This window comes from Paralichthys olivaceus, chromosome 21, assembly GCF_024713975.1.
Source record: "Paralichthys olivaceus isolate ysfri-2021 chromosome 21, ASM2471397v2, whole genome shotgun sequence".
Taxonomy (NCBI): Eukaryota; Metazoa; Chordata; class Actinopteri; order Pleuronectiformes; family Paralichthyidae; genus Paralichthys; species Paralichthys olivaceus.
This window is the reverse complement of record NC_091113.1, coordinates 1,650,388-1,667,604: the sequence shown is the minus strand read 5'-3', so window position 1 is coordinate 1,667,604 and position 17,217 is coordinate 1,650,388. Positions and strand designations below refer to the sequence as shown.

At 42.5% G+C, this 17,217-nt stretch overlaps 2 protein-coding genes across 2 annotated transcripts; one reads left to right on the top strand and one right to left on the bottom strand.

The window, feature by feature from the left end:
• Positions 1-840: 840 nt before the first annotated feature.
• kctd2 (potassium channel tetramerization domain containing 2) lies at positions 841-8,569 on the bottom strand. Its single transcript, XM_020106239.2, has 6 exons — positions 7,771-8,569; positions 7,024-7,132; positions 6,839-6,930; positions 6,537-6,632; positions 6,056-6,181; positions 841-5,556 (listed from the first exon to the last, which is right to left on the bottom strand). The coding sequence occupies exons 1-6, from the start codon at positions 8,137-8,139 to the stop codon at positions 5,527-5,529; spliced, it is 822 nt and encodes a 273-aa protein (XP_019961798.2). The 5' UTR covers positions 8,140-8,569; the 3' UTR covers positions 841-5,526.
• Positions 8,570-9,309: 740 nt separating this feature from the next.
• Positions 9,310-16,582, top strand: tubgcp2 (tubulin gamma complex component 2). Its single transcript, XM_020106240.2, has 18 exons — positions 9,310-9,461; positions 10,249-10,409; positions 10,587-10,715; positions 10,845-11,021; positions 11,126-11,285; positions 11,418-11,625; positions 11,705-11,904; positions 12,464-12,653; positions 12,751-12,896; positions 12,979-13,159; positions 13,304-13,484; positions 13,912-14,084; positions 14,353-14,481; positions 14,574-14,694; positions 14,823-14,966; positions 15,102-15,218; positions 15,517-15,680; positions 16,214-16,582. The coding sequence occupies exons 2-18, from the start codon at positions 10,260-10,262 to the stop codon at positions 16,287-16,289; spliced, it is 2,646 nt and encodes an 881-aa protein (XP_019961799.1). The 5' UTR covers positions 9,310-9,461; positions 10,249-10,259; the 3' UTR covers positions 16,290-16,582.
• Positions 16,583-17,217: the final 635 nt, after the last annotated feature.

The following is a 17,217-nucleotide window of genomic DNA, read 5'->3' as shown; positions in this document are numbered from 1 at the left end:
GGAAGGAGCCAATATTATGGAAAAGTAGAAATCGACCAATATCTTATTATTATTTCTTACAACGATGGATGGATGATGGATGGATGGATAAATAAATAGATAGATGATAGATGGATAGACAGATGGATAATTGATGGATAGATAAATAAATAGATAGATGATAGATAAATAGACAGATAGATGATAGATGGATAGAATACAATATCATACATGATGATGCATATGATGCACTAGACATGATAGAATTAGCTCAATATTATATTAATGTTATGTGTGTTTTAAATTTTCAATAAATCACATTTTATTTGTACAGACCATATTCACAAATCACAATTTGTCTCGTGGGGCTTTAACGTCCTCTGTTCTTAACCCTCAACAAGAGTAAACACACCATTATGATCCATCATCATTTTGAAACTTAATACTGAAGCATCATTCGCTGACCTGTGTTGGATTGAAGCTGCTTTTACTTACATCAGAGTATTTTCCCCAACAATTTTACTGAAAGTTAAGTTCCTGGAAATCTTGCATCTGCTGACCTCCACTGGTTTAACTTCTCCTCGGCTGCAGTGACGGACAGATGAACCTGAGACCCTGTGACGTTCCTCTGGTCGTTGTTGTTCAGGTGCTTGTCTGCTGAAAAAAACAGGCTTAACACTACATCTATATTTAAAATACTCTCAAATGAAAATAACTAAGAATACGGATACTTCTACATCTTTATTTTGGAGATTTGAGTGTATTGATCCTTATTTAAACTTCTCAATGGAAGACCTTCACTCTGCTCATCTTGTTTCATCATTTTAACTCCACACTAAACAGAAGGGACAAACGACCACATTTTAAAACACAGACACATTTTATGATTAAAAACCAGACCGGGTTCTGTCAAAATCGTTACATGTAAAGAAACAACATTGGTAGACAAAATTCAAAAAATACAAAATAAATAAGAGTGAAATAAACAATCGGACAAAATGTTTTGTCAGCTTCCGAACGTTTCTCCACAGTCTCCGCTGACGATATTCACATTTGACATCAATACTGCTGATAAATGAACACAAAAGTGTAAATAGGTGACATTTTTCAGTACGTCTAAATGAGAGTACAAGTGTGCATGTCCCACAAACGCATGCAGGTGTTTACAGATTAACTGGCAAAATGACCCATGAATTAAAAGAAATCTTTCTTTCTGTGTTGACCTGCGGGTCACGTAAATGCTATACAAACGGAAGTGGGTGGGGGGAAAGGCGGAGGGGTAAGGGGGTGTGTGCGATCTGATTGGTTAATTTGTCTTCGAAGCTAGCTATTCTTTTATCTACTGTTTACGTGTCAAAGATACAAAAAACGACAAAGGAACGGAACATGTGAATAGAGAATATGTTGTAGACCAACTGTTTCACACAAGAAATCTACACCTACGAACCACAGAGCCATGCCGTCCCTCTGCTCCCCCCATGCATCACATACACTTTGCACTACCACAGAGGTCGGACAAAATCCAGTACACAACATCATAATCTCTAGAACAACGCATGCTCTCATGTTTTCACGTGCCCAAACAACATACATACATATATATATGTATATGTATGTATGTATAAGTATAATTTTTTTGCTGATTTGTTAACACTGCACATTATCTTTCGACGAGTGCAGGTGAAAGTAAAGTCTATTAATCAAAAGTTATTTTCTCGTTTAAAAAAAAAAAACGGTTGCTCGAGTCAAATGTTACGATAACCGCACTGCAAAGTTCAGCTACGTCAGTGGTACCCAACCTTTTAGGCTTTGAATCAAAGGCTTCATCACAAGTTGCATATATTCACCAGGTGTGACCAGTTCAAGGAAACAGTGATTTATTTCCCACTGTTCCACTTTATCCCCGAAGAAGTAAAATCATCTGACAATTCACAAGAAAAGAGTTTTCAGCAAACGCCACCCGTGAAAGGCTGCGTCAGCTCTGTAACATCTGCAGATTAACAAGTGATATTAAAAGTGATGGGGTTAGTTCAGGTCCAGGTTCAACCTATGGAGACCATGAATCCCTGTACATTTCAGTGTGGACCAAAGAGGTGGACCGACAGCATGACTAATAAAAAAGGAACAATAGGTCAAAATGTGTTCTTCCTCTCGCCCCAAAGGTTGGGAACCACTGAACTATGCAACCAAGGCTAAGATCAAACTGGGTTCACAAAGGTTTACAGGTACAGTAAGTGCTTTTAAAAGTTTGATTACATACATCTAAAAATGGGATCTGTGGAGGTGGCTTCAGCATGCAACCAGAGGGAAAGGTGAAGCCAAAACAACGTGGAGTCTCTAGTCAGATGGATTTCTGATAACAAGTGCACTGCTGGAGTTTTACTAAGATAAAAGCAGAGGAGGGAAAACCCTCTTTGACTGGTCTACCCTGCTTCCCTCCCAGCCACAGGTTCTGCAAACCAACCACAAGGGTTGACAGCAGAGTTGGGAGTTTACAGGATCGTGTGTGGATTTAACTCAACGCATTGGCACAAAGGAAGCAGCTGTTTACCTTTTTCATTTCGTAGTTATAGAGTAAAACTTGAAACAATGCAGGGGGTAATGAATTGTTTGGCTCGCCTCTCACGGACACACTAACGACAGAAACCAAACTAAAGACCGCATCATACATTTTACCTCGGGTAGGTGCCTCCTGGCTTTTTTAAGGTATGCGAGGCACCTTCTGATAAGAGGGGGGAACAACTGTGCACAACACAGGTCAAAGGCACAACACTGGACACAGACACAGGGAAACAACACCCAAGGTGCTTTGCAAAAGGCCCAGAGAGGAAAAAATACCAGGGAGAAAAAAAAGTGCTCCTCGATGAGACGGTCGGGCATTTTCCACAGAACACGCAGTCTGCACACGACTCTGATCGGAGAAGAAGAAGAAGAAAACTGCACGACACACACTCGAGAGGGGGAGTGAAAAAATAAAACAAGAAAGAAGAAGTCACATCAAAGTTCGAGCTCCGAGGGCTGACAGAGCATGACGAAAAACACTTCCCCATTAAACGCATTCTTCTTGTCCATGCTTGATATAACACAACCGCATCAAATATGCTCTTCATACAAAAGGGGGCGTATCAAAGTGATCGGTGTCGGCCACACGAGGACTGGACGCCCCTCAGACGAAAAAGGTGCACTGACAAAAAGTCCAGTCTGCACGATATGTGTGAATATGACTCAAACGTTGCATTGAGCTGCTCGTGTAACACGGCTGCACTTACACCAGTAACAACAGGAAACTCACATTTAATATTAATTTAACATTTTTAGTCATTGATGGACAAACGAGACATCTGAAGACATCACCTCGGTTTCAGAGAGGCGGAGATCGTTTGTTCTTTCATAGAATGAGCAATTAATTATTGAAAAATGAAAATAACCTTTCGGTGCAGACATAGTTTGGTTGATTCTGATTATCTTCATTCCAAACTAACACGGTGATTATTTTACTGATCAACAGATTCATTTGTCGAAAAACAAAATCAAGGAGACGTCTCCAGTGCTCCAGCTCTAGTTTCTTTCAGCCCAGTTTTGGTAACTACACATCTGAAGCTAAATTTGAATCTTGCATAAACCTCATTAATGCTGTTGAACTTTAAATTGAAAACATATTTGTATATAATCGTCCTGATAACGATTCATTTTCACAATCAGGGTTAGAACCAGGATGCTGTGCGCTGTATTTGCTTTTTGGTCCAATGTTGTTACGAGTCTTAAAAGCAGCATCATCACATGGCAAATGAATGCAAAGTGTATTTCAAGAGAAATGTTCTTTAGCCACGTTAGTACCCACGTGCTGGCAGAGAGAAATCGCATGACGTCTGAAATAAAGGCTTCCCTCCGAAACCAGGACCAACGCGTCCAATCTGACAGGTTCGCTGACAGAACATACGTCTCTGTGACTGAGTGAACTCAGGCATCTCGGGGCCGTAAGCACAAACAATTCAGCTTTCGCCACAGTTGCTACAAGTGCTGCAGAACGTAAGACAACACAGTCGCCCGGGTGCGGAGGTGAGGAGCGGCAACAGAGGCGGATACAAAGTGACTGAATATGAGCGTGAGCTACGGGCCGGGGAGAGTCGGGTGCCTCAGGGTTTTGAGGCAGCATGACTGGCCACTGTCCGATTCCCTGCCACGCCGCGCTTGTCAGGACAAATGGCAGCAACAGGAAGTAGTTTTCCTTGTCCCTAATTACAATTTTAAGATATGCAAGAGATCAACTTAGGATATTTAAGAGAGAACGTGGTGACAATTGTTTTTTGAGGAACACTACAGAAAACGTGCAGCAGAAAAACGTGTGATATTTCAGTCGTGGACAGAAAGCAGAGAGGCACTGCATACACGTGCTCACACACATGTGAGCGGCTGCGAAACCTCCAGGGAAACAGATATTTTCTCCACCGTTTAGATAAACTCACCCACCAGAATATGTAAATATGTAACAACTATGATACAGAAACCAATAATTACACCATTTGCATTCAATTTTTCATATAATTTCATCATGTAGCCTATATAGATTTATATAGATTCCTCACATGCCTTGACAGATTGTACACAGGTGAAGTCTTTTTGAGTCTTCTGTTTTGCTTTGCGCTAAAATTTCCCAAACTTTACTCCCCGTGGGAAAAGATCAAATCGAGCCTAAAGACAGGAAACAGGAGGAGCAAGGTGCTGTGACTCGATTCAAGACAGGGCACCTGAAAGATGAAAATCTGTCACTCGTCTCAGCTGTTTCCAAAGACTCGACAATGTAGAGGAAATGCCGCACCGGGCAAACAGAGCGATCGGACTCCGCGTCGTGCTGCCTGCAACGGCTCTGTCTTGTCCTGCACCTCTGGACCACCTGGCTCGGTTTGTTGTGCCGTGATTCGCCTCGGACGTCAGCCGAGGAGTCTGGGAGACAGCGGGCGGGTCGATTTCTGCTCCGTTAACAGATTCAGGGTAAGAGGGAGGCTCAGTCAGTGGAGTTGTGTTCATTCCTTTATGTCCTTTGAGAGTCCTGAGGAGGTTTCTGCGTAGTCGACGGAGCCAAATGTATCAGAGCGAGCGAGCTTCCTGTCTCGACGGTGATGATGTGGATGCGAGTATCGATGAAGATGATGATGAGTAGTAGCTCTGTGCTGGGCCTCCATCCACTCACAACAACAAGAGGCTACATTCAGCACCTTAGCCTGCGCCGCCGCGACACTGACCATCAAAAAGCTGCTATGAGGACAACTGCTCACATGAAATCTCGTTTAGACTCCTCCTCACGGGCTCCACGGCCGGCGATGGAGGAGAAGAAATGACAAGACAGGTCAGGGTCGAGATGCAGCACTGCAGGAGAGGGCAGGCGTCAGGGGCCCCCGCTGTGGAAAGGCACACCAGAGGAGGGTGGGGGTGGGTGGAGGGGGATGTTAGTGATGGCAGAAAGGAGGTGGTGGTGGTGGGTGGGGGGGTTAACTCATGGAGAAAAGGTTTATGTTTGTTTTTGTTGATAAAGTATTCTTTCTCTCTTCACATCCGCGAGCCTCGCTCCTGCAGGATCTGTGAGAACACAGGAGAAATAAATAAAAATAAATTAATCATTAGAGAGAGCAACATCAAAGTGACAGAAAATCGACTGAGCATGTGTCCAAACTCTTGTTTTTATCTTTAACTGCAAAAGCTGCAGCAAAGTGAGAGGATGTGGTTGAAAGTTGTGCCCCTTGGATCTCAGTCAGACGAACATCGAGACCGAAACTGACAAGATGCTAAACCACAAACATCTCGACGTGACATCAGCATACATCAATCAGAAACCCCCTGAAACGACCAAAACCCACAATAATAATAACTGCACTGCGTATGACTCCACCAGGGCTCAACAGTTTCCTTAAATTCAATCAAGCTGCACCAAATTTCACGCAGATAAATATTAGTTCCCTAAAGATCTTCTTTGATCCAACATATTTCGGAGAGTTTGGATGTTTTTGTGTAACCTTGCTTACAAACAAACAAACGAGTGGGAGTGGGTGGGGGGGTTGTAACGTCCGCGGTCGCTCACCTTGGCCTTCTCGGTGGGCTCGATGACGATGCCGTTGGTGGAGTTGTTGAGTTCCCGGGAAACTACACATAGAAACTCTGCTTGGTCCTCGTTGCCGTAGTTATATGAGGAGCCGATACTTATGAGCTGAGGACGTGGACAAGAAAAAAAACTTCACTGAAGAAATAGCAACAGCTGGTGACCACATGTAACACAACATATCATTTAAAGAAGTTATATATAGAGTTTGGTTGCAGATACAAAAACCTGCACAAAACTGGTCACGAACCAACCTGCAGCTGAAACAATCAACTAATTAATTAATAATTATTCAGCAGGAAATAATAAAACGGGAGAAACATCTTTTTTATCCACAAATTTACTGGTTCCAGCTTCTCTCCTGTTTCTAACAGATTTTTTTTGTTTAATCTTTTAATATAGAAAAGTCTCAAAACTAAATCATGACAACAGGAAAAAAAAAAAGAAGCTTTGTTTTCTGCACCTGCTCAAACTTCCAACCGTCCGACATGGTTGAGACCATCTGTGTGAGTTCCTCCTCTTGGCACTGTAGTACTCGGTACACATGCTTCACGGGACCCTGAGGGACACGACAAAGACAAACACACACACAAGTTGTTACTCAAACAACAACAATCTGCACACAAACACTTTTTTTCTTTAAATCTGCTTGAACAAACAAAAAGCTAGTTTGGTTTTATCTGTACAGAAGAAAGTCAGGTTTACAGATTCATCTGCCAATTCTATTCTCAGTCGTCTCACATGTTCCTCTTCTGTTTTCTGTACCTGAGATGTCCGGTTCTCGTTGTCCCGTATCCTCTCTTTAACGAGCCTCACCAGTGACGCGATGTTGTAGAACTCTGCTTCCTCCAGAACTCCTGAAACACCCACAGTAACAGACCATCAGACATCACTGATCTGTTCAACACGACGACTGCAGCAGGAAATCAAGACTTTTTTTTTTTTTTTACCTTCCTCCGCCAAGTTTTTATCCATGATCAGTTTTCCGTGTCGAAGGTAATTCAGGATGGGACCAAAGTATGTGGGGTCCCTGTCGATCAGGTAGGCTCCTGTGTCGTCCTGCAGGAACACAACAAACCAGAGTGAACAGAATTTCAGAAGAGATGTGTCAAAGATATGTTTGAGTTATATTTGGTGGAGAGATTAACTCTAACTCTAAAATCCTTGTGAGCACGTACTTTACCATCTGAAATAAGAGACTGTTGTAAATGTTCTATATTATAAAAGCTGATTAATTTTTCATGATGTTAGCAGAGGATGGTCTGAGCTCCAGACACGGTGCCTGCCACTGATTTAAATCACTGTAGAAAAGAACTGGATCCATCATCACTCCCTGAAGTTTAGAAATTCAAACATTAAACGTCAAAAAGTCAAAGATGTCACCTTGTTTTTCATTAATGTTGCTGTTCACATTGATTAGGTGCTTTGTTTGTGTCTGTGCATGAACTATTCCACTATAACACATGTCTATTTGTTATTTGTGTTTTGACATCAGCCTGGACTGCAGCTACAACAAGCACGTGCGGTTAAATCTGGAGCTTTACATATTGGACTCTGGTGAGAGTGTGAATTAATAAATAATCAGACATTTAAGTTTAGAAAAGATGAAATCTCCTCTCTGACATTTCACCAGGTTGGTTTGTAAATACTGGATGTGGCTTCTCCTTGAGTCAGTATAAAGAGTTGAGCAGACTCACTTTGTCCGAGTCCAGGTCTGGGTCCTCCTGACACAGACGGAACAGGAAGGACTTCGGGTCCCTGCACAGCGTCTGTTTGGTCGTGATGAAGTAAGTCCCACCGACGTTGAGCCGGACCCATCGTGATCCCGGCTTGTCCGCCGGCTCGGACGGGGAGACGGGGTTGCTCTTCCCCGGGAACCCAAACACCGACCGTCCTCCTCCTCCTCCTCCGCTGCCGCCGCCGCCGCTGGACACCGGGCCGGGGCTGAGCTGGCTGCCCCGCTGAGGAACCATGAGAGTGGGCGAAGCCAGGCGCACGGAGCCGCGGTGCTCGGGCTGCCCTATGGTGCCAGTTCCGCTCGGTTCCACGACGTGCAGTTCAGCCATGTTGTTTTTTTTCCGTCCTCGCCTGGAGAAGAGTCGCGGCCGCTCGGTTAGCTAACGACACACTGCGGGGACACGGCCGCTCTCCACCGGGGTGTAAACACAGAGAGCTGGTTTGTCTCCGTCGGGGACGCGGGCATCGGGGCGTCGCTGCTCACACTGGACCGCCTCTGGCTCCGGAGCTTCACACACGGGGGAGACTAGCAGAGGCCTGACGGGGCGAGCAGATTCTCCATTAACGCGTCTTCACTGGAGAAACGGATCATTCTGCTCTTTTCACACGTTAATCACCCAAAGACAGCACTTCCGGGTTGTAACGTGATTATTGTTTACTTCCGCCGTGTCATGGTTTTTCAAAATAAAAGCGCGTGAAGATTCAAGTCTTTCGTTTGTGTGAAATATTTAGAAACAAATAAGAATGGTGATCGTAAGTGTTTGAGAGTGTGAAGAAAGTTGACCTGCTTTATTAAGATGTTATTTTTGACATTGCATTTGAGACATGATCCTCTGCAGAGGAGCAGGTGCAGGAAAATAAATTAAAAAAAAGATGATTCAATGTTTCAAGGGAAAAAAGCTATACATATAAATGTATATTACAACAAATGAACAACAATAATAATATAATAATACTCATATAATTATATAATAATAATAACAATAGTTATTATTATAAATCCTGAGAGTAGCTGGAGCTACAGTATTTTTGTTTGAAAACATCATGAATTATTTTACTTCGCTTTAAATTGTTCTTCAAGACATTTTCTACAAATGGCATTGTTTCTATATTGTACTGCAATTAAAGCATATAAAAATAAACTATATGAAATGTGTCACATATTTCATACAGTTATATGAAATACAAAGAGAAATGTATTAATTTAACTACGTATATCTTCAGAATAATATGTGGTTCTCTTCGTGGTGGAAACAAAACATCCTAAACCATTAGGACTGTAACTAATGATTATTTTCATCATTAATTAATTTGTTTTATGTGATAAATTGCATTCTAATCTAAAGAATGACCCCAAAACTGTAAAAATGCCACTCTAGGAAAAGACGTGAAATTTACTGATGTAAATATGACTGAGAATTATTATATTATCGTGACATTAAACATAACTTTTATTTCATTTGACTGAAAAGTGTTTTAATGTTGTAAAGCATTGGTGTAGTTGATGTGTTTAACCTGTGGGGGCGGTGTTGCACTGCGGCTGCGGAGGAAACAGTACAAGAAGAAGAGTTTGACCTGCTGTGGGCGCGCTGCTGTTTCTGCTGTTTGTTGTTGTTGTTTGTTGTTGTTGTGTCGTGCACGCGGCTGACAGGTACAGTAACAACACGTCACTTTGACTTTCACTCAAGCTTCGATTCGTTCATCACATCATTTTAACTCTTCACGGACAATTCGTTGCATTAACAGTTAAGCTAGCTGTCAGTTAGCATCATCCAGGCTCGTGTGCATTGGGGCTAGTTAGCCTGCTAGCTTGTAATAACGTTACCTGCTCCGCTGTGAGCCGATGAGACGATGGTTCATGTCCGCGACCTTTTGAATCACCTGCGGGGACAAAGGTCCAGATGACTCCGCTGTTCCGCGGCGGGAGTTTGTCAGTAGAAGCTAACAGTGTTAACGTGTTAGCTTCTGTGCTCTGTGCACAACACAGTCAAACATCAGTTGTTCAGCAAAATGAACAAGAAGACATTTTAAAGTTTCAGACATTCTCTCTTTCCTGTTTCAGTATCATTCATTGACAGATGTGAGTCTCCATTCGTCTGTAACTAGATCTGTGAAATAATCTCAAAATGTGTAATAACATCTGTGTACATATTCAGAAAGTATCTTCAAATATCTATTCAGATTTGAAAGTGTATTTATATCTGTACATGCACACATGGAGATGAATGGCTGAAGAGTTTCTGCTCAGGCAATAGGCCAGAGAGAGATATTCAGTTTATGAACACGTTTGACAGAGAAACATTTGAGAAACTGAAACCAGTCATAAGGAATTGTTCCTTAAAAATCATCTAAATAGTTATTTAATTAACAGAATTGTTGTTTAACTCTAACAGCTTAAGTCTTTCATTTAACTTAGAAGAACTCTGTTGTCATTTCAGCTGCCTGAGTAATGAGTGAGTACAGGATCCATCACGATGTGAACGAGTTGCTCAACCTGCTTCATGTCCGAGGAGGTGACGGAGCAGAGGGCTACATTGACTTACTGCAGAAACACAGGACTCCCTATGTCACCACCACAGTCTCCTCTCACAGTGCCAAGGTGAGTAATGCAACCTGTGGGTAACACAAAGGTGTGAATGCTGTAATGTGACTTTTCAGATATGGAAAGACAAAGTTGAATGAAGTGTCGCGGTGAAAATAATCTGTGATACCTCTCGTGGAAATAAATCAGTTTTTTACAGTAGGAATGTCTTATTGGCTGTTGTGTTTTCTTCAGGTTAAATTAGCAGAGTTCTCTAAAACCCCCGAGGACTTCTTAAGGAAGTATGAGGAGCTCAAGTCCAAAAATGTCCGTCACCTCGACCCTTTGGTTTATCTGCTGTCCAAACTCTGTGAGGATAAAGAGGTAATCAATTCTTAACAAGCTGATAGTTACATGGTTTTGTCTGTTACCACTTGATGATTGTATTCATCGTAGATATAGACAAAGATTACTGTGTTTTCATCTTAAAGCTGGTCACATCTTTGTACGTAGATGCTCCAGTCTCTGCAGCAGAATGCCAAAGAGAGGGCAGAGTCGTCGGCAAACACAACATCAACCACCACTACTAGTTACTCTCTGCCTCAGACGAGCACCAAGATGTCCATGCAGGAACTGGATGAGCTGCGCAAGAAGCTCGGCAACGTGACGGCCAGCTCCACCGCTCCTCTGGTGAGCATGTCTGAGGGTTAGGTTGGCCCATGAAAGCATGAGGTTAAACACATTTAAGTGCTGCTTGTAATGAACACGTCTGTCTTTGTGATGGTTGCCCGCAGCCTGCGGAAGTCACACGGAAGATGCTGAGGGACAAACACAACAAGAAGAACCCCACCCAACCCAACCCAGTGTTTCCTAACTGGGTGTACGACCGTCCTGCTCTCCTCGGAGACTTCGTCATTAGCCCCACGCCACCAGGAGATCCTCCGGTGGCCATCGGTAAATCAATTTCTAAGTTTTAGATTCATCTCTGCTGTGTTCAGCTTAAATACTGAGCTTGTTAAACAAACAAATGTCTGTTTGTCATCGTTGTTACTAATGTTTATAATGGTTTTAATAATCTGCCGTCAGGTACCATGCCTATGGCCACTCAGGAACAAGCTCTGGTGGAGGATCTGCTGTTTGTCCTGATCGGAGTTGATGGGCGCGACATCACAGCTCAGCCTGTGCTGGGGAGGCAGAACCGCTCCTTCATTGTCGACTCAACACTGGACATGTCTATCAAAGAGCTGGTTAACAGAATATTACCAGTCGCATCGTATTACTCCACTATAACACGGTGAGTTGCTCAGGCTCTACTTCATATTCAGCATCTGACTGTCGCAGCAGAATTAAATGGTGACGTGTTGGTCCTTCAGCTTCATTGAGGAGAAGTCGTCCTTTGAGTACGGCCAGGTGAACCACGCCCTGACAGCGGCGATGAGGACCCTGATGAAGGAGTATCTGATTCTGGTCACTCAGCTGGAGCATCTCCAGCGGCAGGGCCTGCTGTCCCTGCAGAAACTCTGGTTCTACATCCAGCCCACCATGAGAACCATGGAGATTCTGGCCTGTATCGGTACGACTCTGCATTTCTAACCAGGTTTAATATGAAGGTGGTGGCATTGGACTCAATATGAGTGATAGCTTTCCTTCTATTTGATTCTTTTAATGTTCAGTGTAGCATCTCCTGCTTTGAACTTGTTAGTCAGCTCTGTAGCTCACATGGAAAAAAGAAGAAATAATTGTTTCAACAGCAAAAGGTTCTTGTCATCAGATGAAGCATTTCTTATGTTGGTTAATTTCTTTTTGAGTAAAATGCAAAAACTATCAGGAGACACTCATTTTCTATTTTTTAAAGGTTATTTTGAAGGTTTCCTGACCTGTTTTGCACGTTAATATCAGCTGATGCTGTAAAAACATACCTGTATATTTAGTCTTTGCTGGTGAATCCTCAGCTTCTCCATGTGAACAGCAGCTGCTCATTCTGACCACTGGAGGACAGTCTGAACCAGATTGAGGGAGATGAATGTCATCAGTGTATTTCACAATGCGTCCAAAACATTTATCACATATTTCAAAAATAGATGCTCAGTGTCTTCATGAAATTAAATAAACTTCTTCTATTATTCTCACAGCGTCCTCAGTGGATAAAGGAGACTGTATGGGCGGCTCGACACTGAGCCTTCTCCATGACCGGACCTTCAACTTCACTGGAGACAGCCAGGCTCAGGAGCTGTGTCTCTACCTGACTAAAGCAGCCAGCGTTCCTTACTTTGAAATTCTGGAGAAGTGGATCTACAGAGGCATCATCAAGGACCCGTACAGGTGCAGCTGCTTCCTCAATAAACACCAACACTCTGAGTCTTCGCCTTTTGGTTATGTTTGATTTGAAATCTGTCTTATCTGTGTTTTTGTTTCACAGTGAGTTCATGGTGGAAGAACATGAGCTGCAGAAAGAGAAGATTCAGGAGGACTACAACGACAAGTACTGGGATCAGAGATACACGATCGTCCAGCATCGCATTCCCTCCTTTCTACAGAAAATGGCCGACAAAATATTAAGCACAGGTAAACAAAAGGTCAAAAAACAAACACAACACTGAAGAGTCCTCCTAGATAAAAAGGGTTTATTTTGTGATTTATATTTTAGGAAAATATCTGAATGTGGTGCGGGAATGCGGCCGTGACGTGACGTGTCCTGATGCGAAGGAGGTCCTGTACACTCTGAAGGAGAGGGCGTACGTGGAGCAGATCGAGAAAGCTTACAACTATGCCAGCAAGGTCCTGCTGGACTTCCTCATGGAAGAGAAGGAGCTGGTTTCACGACTGAGGTAAAGTATAAATGCTCCCGGTGGAGTTACAGGATAGAAAAGAGACCGAGGATGAGGATATAAAGCCCCTCTGGAAAATGTGTCTATGTCTGAAAGCACTGCTGTGTCTCTAAAACTATAAGTGCCTGTGTTGTTTCGACTCAGGTCCATCAAGCACTACTTTTTGATGGACAAAGGCGACTTCTTCGTGCACTTCATGGACCTGACGGAGGAGGAGCTGAAGAAGCCGGTGGACGACATCGTTCCCCCGCGACTCGAAGCCCTGCTGGAGCTCGCTCTTAGGATGAGTACGGCCAACACAGACCCGTTCAAAGACGACCTCAAGGTGGGTGGAGCTTTTGATTTTAATGATCAGAGTTAGACGGACATGGTTGTAAAAAAATTTATCCATCCCTACAATTTTCAGTAGAACAATGAAAGCTGCTGTAATCAGCTTTAGTGATTCTATCAAATTACATTCTCTTTCTAAATTCTCAGATCGGTCGGGATTATAAATTTATTTCTCAAAGTTACGTCGGCTCGGAGTAAAGTTACAAAGTCAAGTTTATGTAAAACCGCAAAGTTTCTCCTGAAAAATCATTTGGACACAAAGACTAAAAAATAGAAAATCTCAAGGAAAATAAAAAGACAAAAACAACAACTACAGGAACCTAATGGCGTCTCTCCAGTCGTCTTCCTCCGGTCACACACTTATCTCATGATACTGTACATTCGTTTCTCTCTAATAACGTTTGGACTTCCTCTTTCCACAGATCGACTTAATGCCTCATGATGTCATCACGCAGCTGCTGCGGGTGTTGGCCATCGAGACCAAACAAGAAAAGGCCATCATCAATGCAGACCCGACGGACGTGGTCCTGAGCGGCCTGGAGGCCTTCTCCTTCGACTATATTGTCAAGTGGCCGCTCTCGCTCATCATCAACAGGTTTTTACAGGTTTTATCTTCAGGTTTCTGTCGCTTCAGCTCGGATTCAAACACGTACAATTCAAAAAATGGTTTCACAGGATCTGCCCCAAAATTAAATAAGTCCTTTCTTGGACCATGTTCCATCCTCTGGTGGAAATCAGTTCAGTTGCTTTTGGGTAATTTATCAGCTTTGGATACGCAGATAAAACGTGTTCGTAACAGACTTTCTGTGTCCTTGTTGACGAGACACATTCAGTACACAGTGTAATATGTGTTTACTTTGCAGGAAAGCTCTGACGAGGTACCAGATGTTGTTCAGACACATCTTTTATTGTAAACATGTGGAGAGGCTGCTGTGCAATGTCTGGATCAGTAACAAGGACTTCAGGCAGTACGCGTTACATTCTGCCAAATGGTGAGCAGAGTTTTTAATGGAACTTTACATAAAAGAAAAATCTCTGCAAACCAAACGTCCTCATGGACTCTGTTCAAACTGCCTGTTTGCAGGTTTTCTACTGCGTTTGCTCTTCGACAGCGGATGTTGAACTTTGTGCAGAATATCCAGTACTACATGATGTTTGAGGTAATGGAGCCCACCTGGCACATCATGGAGACCAACCTGAAAACTGTGAGTGGAAACTACTGCTCTCTTGTCCCAATGTGTCGCTAAACTCGTGACTTGGTTTTCAGTTTGTTGTCGGGACACTTACAGAAAACGTTCTCCTCCTCCTCCTCCTCCTCCTCCTCCTCCTCCAGGCGTCAAACATCGATGACGTGCTTTGCCATCACACCAGTTTCCTGGACAACTGCCTGAAGGACTGCATGCTGACCAACCCCGAGCTGCTCCGGATCTTCTCCAAACTCATGTCTGTCTGCGTCATGTTCACAAACTGCATGCAGGTGAGTGTACCTGATGATGAAGAACAGATCGACTTATGATGTCTGAATTCTTTAAACTAGATTTAAACTTCTTTTTTTTTAATGAAACCTGAAAAGGGAACCAGCTGATTGTCTTGTTTTCTGCGACGGTTGCAGAAGTTCACTCAGAGCCTGAGGTTAGAACGTCTCTCTCTGGAGCAAGAGACCATGGACGGGCCTCCGACTCAGAGCAAACCCGCTGAGGAGGCAGAGAAGAAGCGACAGACCACGAAGGTATTTCCAAAACATCCATCACTGTGACCTTCACCCCCTTAAATGATACTTGAAGAAGTACACTGTGTACTTTCAGAAATATGACAACTAAACCACAAGAATTCCAACTAATCAACATTTCAGTTTCTCCTTTTTCAATTAATTTCTAAAACAGATTTTTACTTTGTGTTTATGGGGCACAGAGAACGGATTGATGAACTAGTTTTTATTTATGCATAAGGCAGCAATCTAAGTGAAGGTGTCTGAATATTTTACAAATTCACCGCAACGTTATATTTGTGTTCATTTGCGGCTTCAGTTTTTAGCCGAGCACGTGGACGCCCTCCAGTCCGACGCAGGCTTTGAAGCAGCCATCAGCAAGTTCGATAGTAACTTCAGCAAGTTGCTGCTCGACCTGCTGGACAAGCTGAGCATCTACAGCACCAACGACTGTGAACACAGCATGATCAGCATCATCTACAGGTGAGAAAAACCCTCACACCAAAGATAATCAGGATCTTACTTCTACGATCTGCTGCTGATAAACATTTGCAAAGTACGATGGAGTATAAGAGCCATTTCACTTTTTCCTCATTAAATTACGATGTCTTATATATATATATATATTTACATTTTTTAATAACTTATTCTTCAATATGTCCCAAAGATCATGTTACAAAATATTCATGTTGTTGTTCTGCCTCCATCTGTGGCAGCTGCTGGTTAGAATGAAACGTTGGCAGCAGCAGATTATATCAGTTGACACTAATCAATGTTTATTCTGTGAGTAACTCGATAACAAGGCAACATTAAACTTGGATGTCATCTGATTAAAGTGCCAAAGATCCTTAATGAGCGAGGATCCTCCACTCTGTCACAACAGTGTTCAAACAGAGTGGACGAAGAGTTCCTGTAAAACGAGAGTGAAAATTAGACTCGGACTTGGGAAATGTGCAAAGAGGAAAATGTTTGATAACAGATTAACGATAAAAACTGTCTTCGTCATTGTCTCACAGGCTGGATTTCAATGGATTCTACACGGAGCGTCTGGAGCGGATGGCCATCGAGCGCAGTCAGAAAGCTGCAGTGTAGCATGTCCTGCTCATGTGTGAGTGTTACAACCGTCACTCAGCAACACATACGTCCTTTCCTCACACCTCCATCAGCGCTGCAGCAACCGCCCAGATATTCACCGCACCAGTGTGAACATTAAATATGATGCGGAGTTAAACGTCCTCATGTTTGCAGCATCAAAGCCTCACATGTACATTTTAAGACCTGTGTAACTGATATGTTTATGAGTATGTTCACTCGCCTCTTGTTGTGTCTGTACAGTCATGTATGTTTGTTTTGCACTTCAATAAAACGAGACTTTACTGAATGAAGCTTGGATTCAACTCAACACTGGATTTGATTGTTGCTCGTAGAAACTACAGACTGAACCATTGAGACCTTCAGTAAACTGACTAACTGAAGATAAACACATAATGAATAATTTATTATTTAATGTGATGTTTAATGGTTCAGGTTAATTCATTCTTTGAGTTATTGGATGAAAAATGCGATTAACAGAAAATCCAGTGAAGCAGAAAAACAATGAGACCTGAAGAATGTGCAGCTGTATTTCTACTGTGGAATATCTGAAGTTGATTATTACTGACATCGTATACATGCTCCTGCTGGTTTAAACAATAATGTCTTAACTCACATTAACTCACACTTTGTAATAATCATAAATATAATAACATAAACTCAAATCTTATTGGGGATTCTGAAAATCCATCCACAACAATATCTTTTATAAAAATACTTTTTTGATGAGTCGAGCATGAATAATGATTTTATACCTGAAAAACAATGAAACCAACTTCAAAATAAAAGCATGCACAAATCTTGATGCTGTTTCCTAATATAGTAATTTGAGGAATATTTAAAATTGATCATTGCTTAGAACTAGAGTCAAAAACAAGTTTAATTTGATTTAAATTATGCTTCATTTCCCTAAAGGTGCAAAACTGTC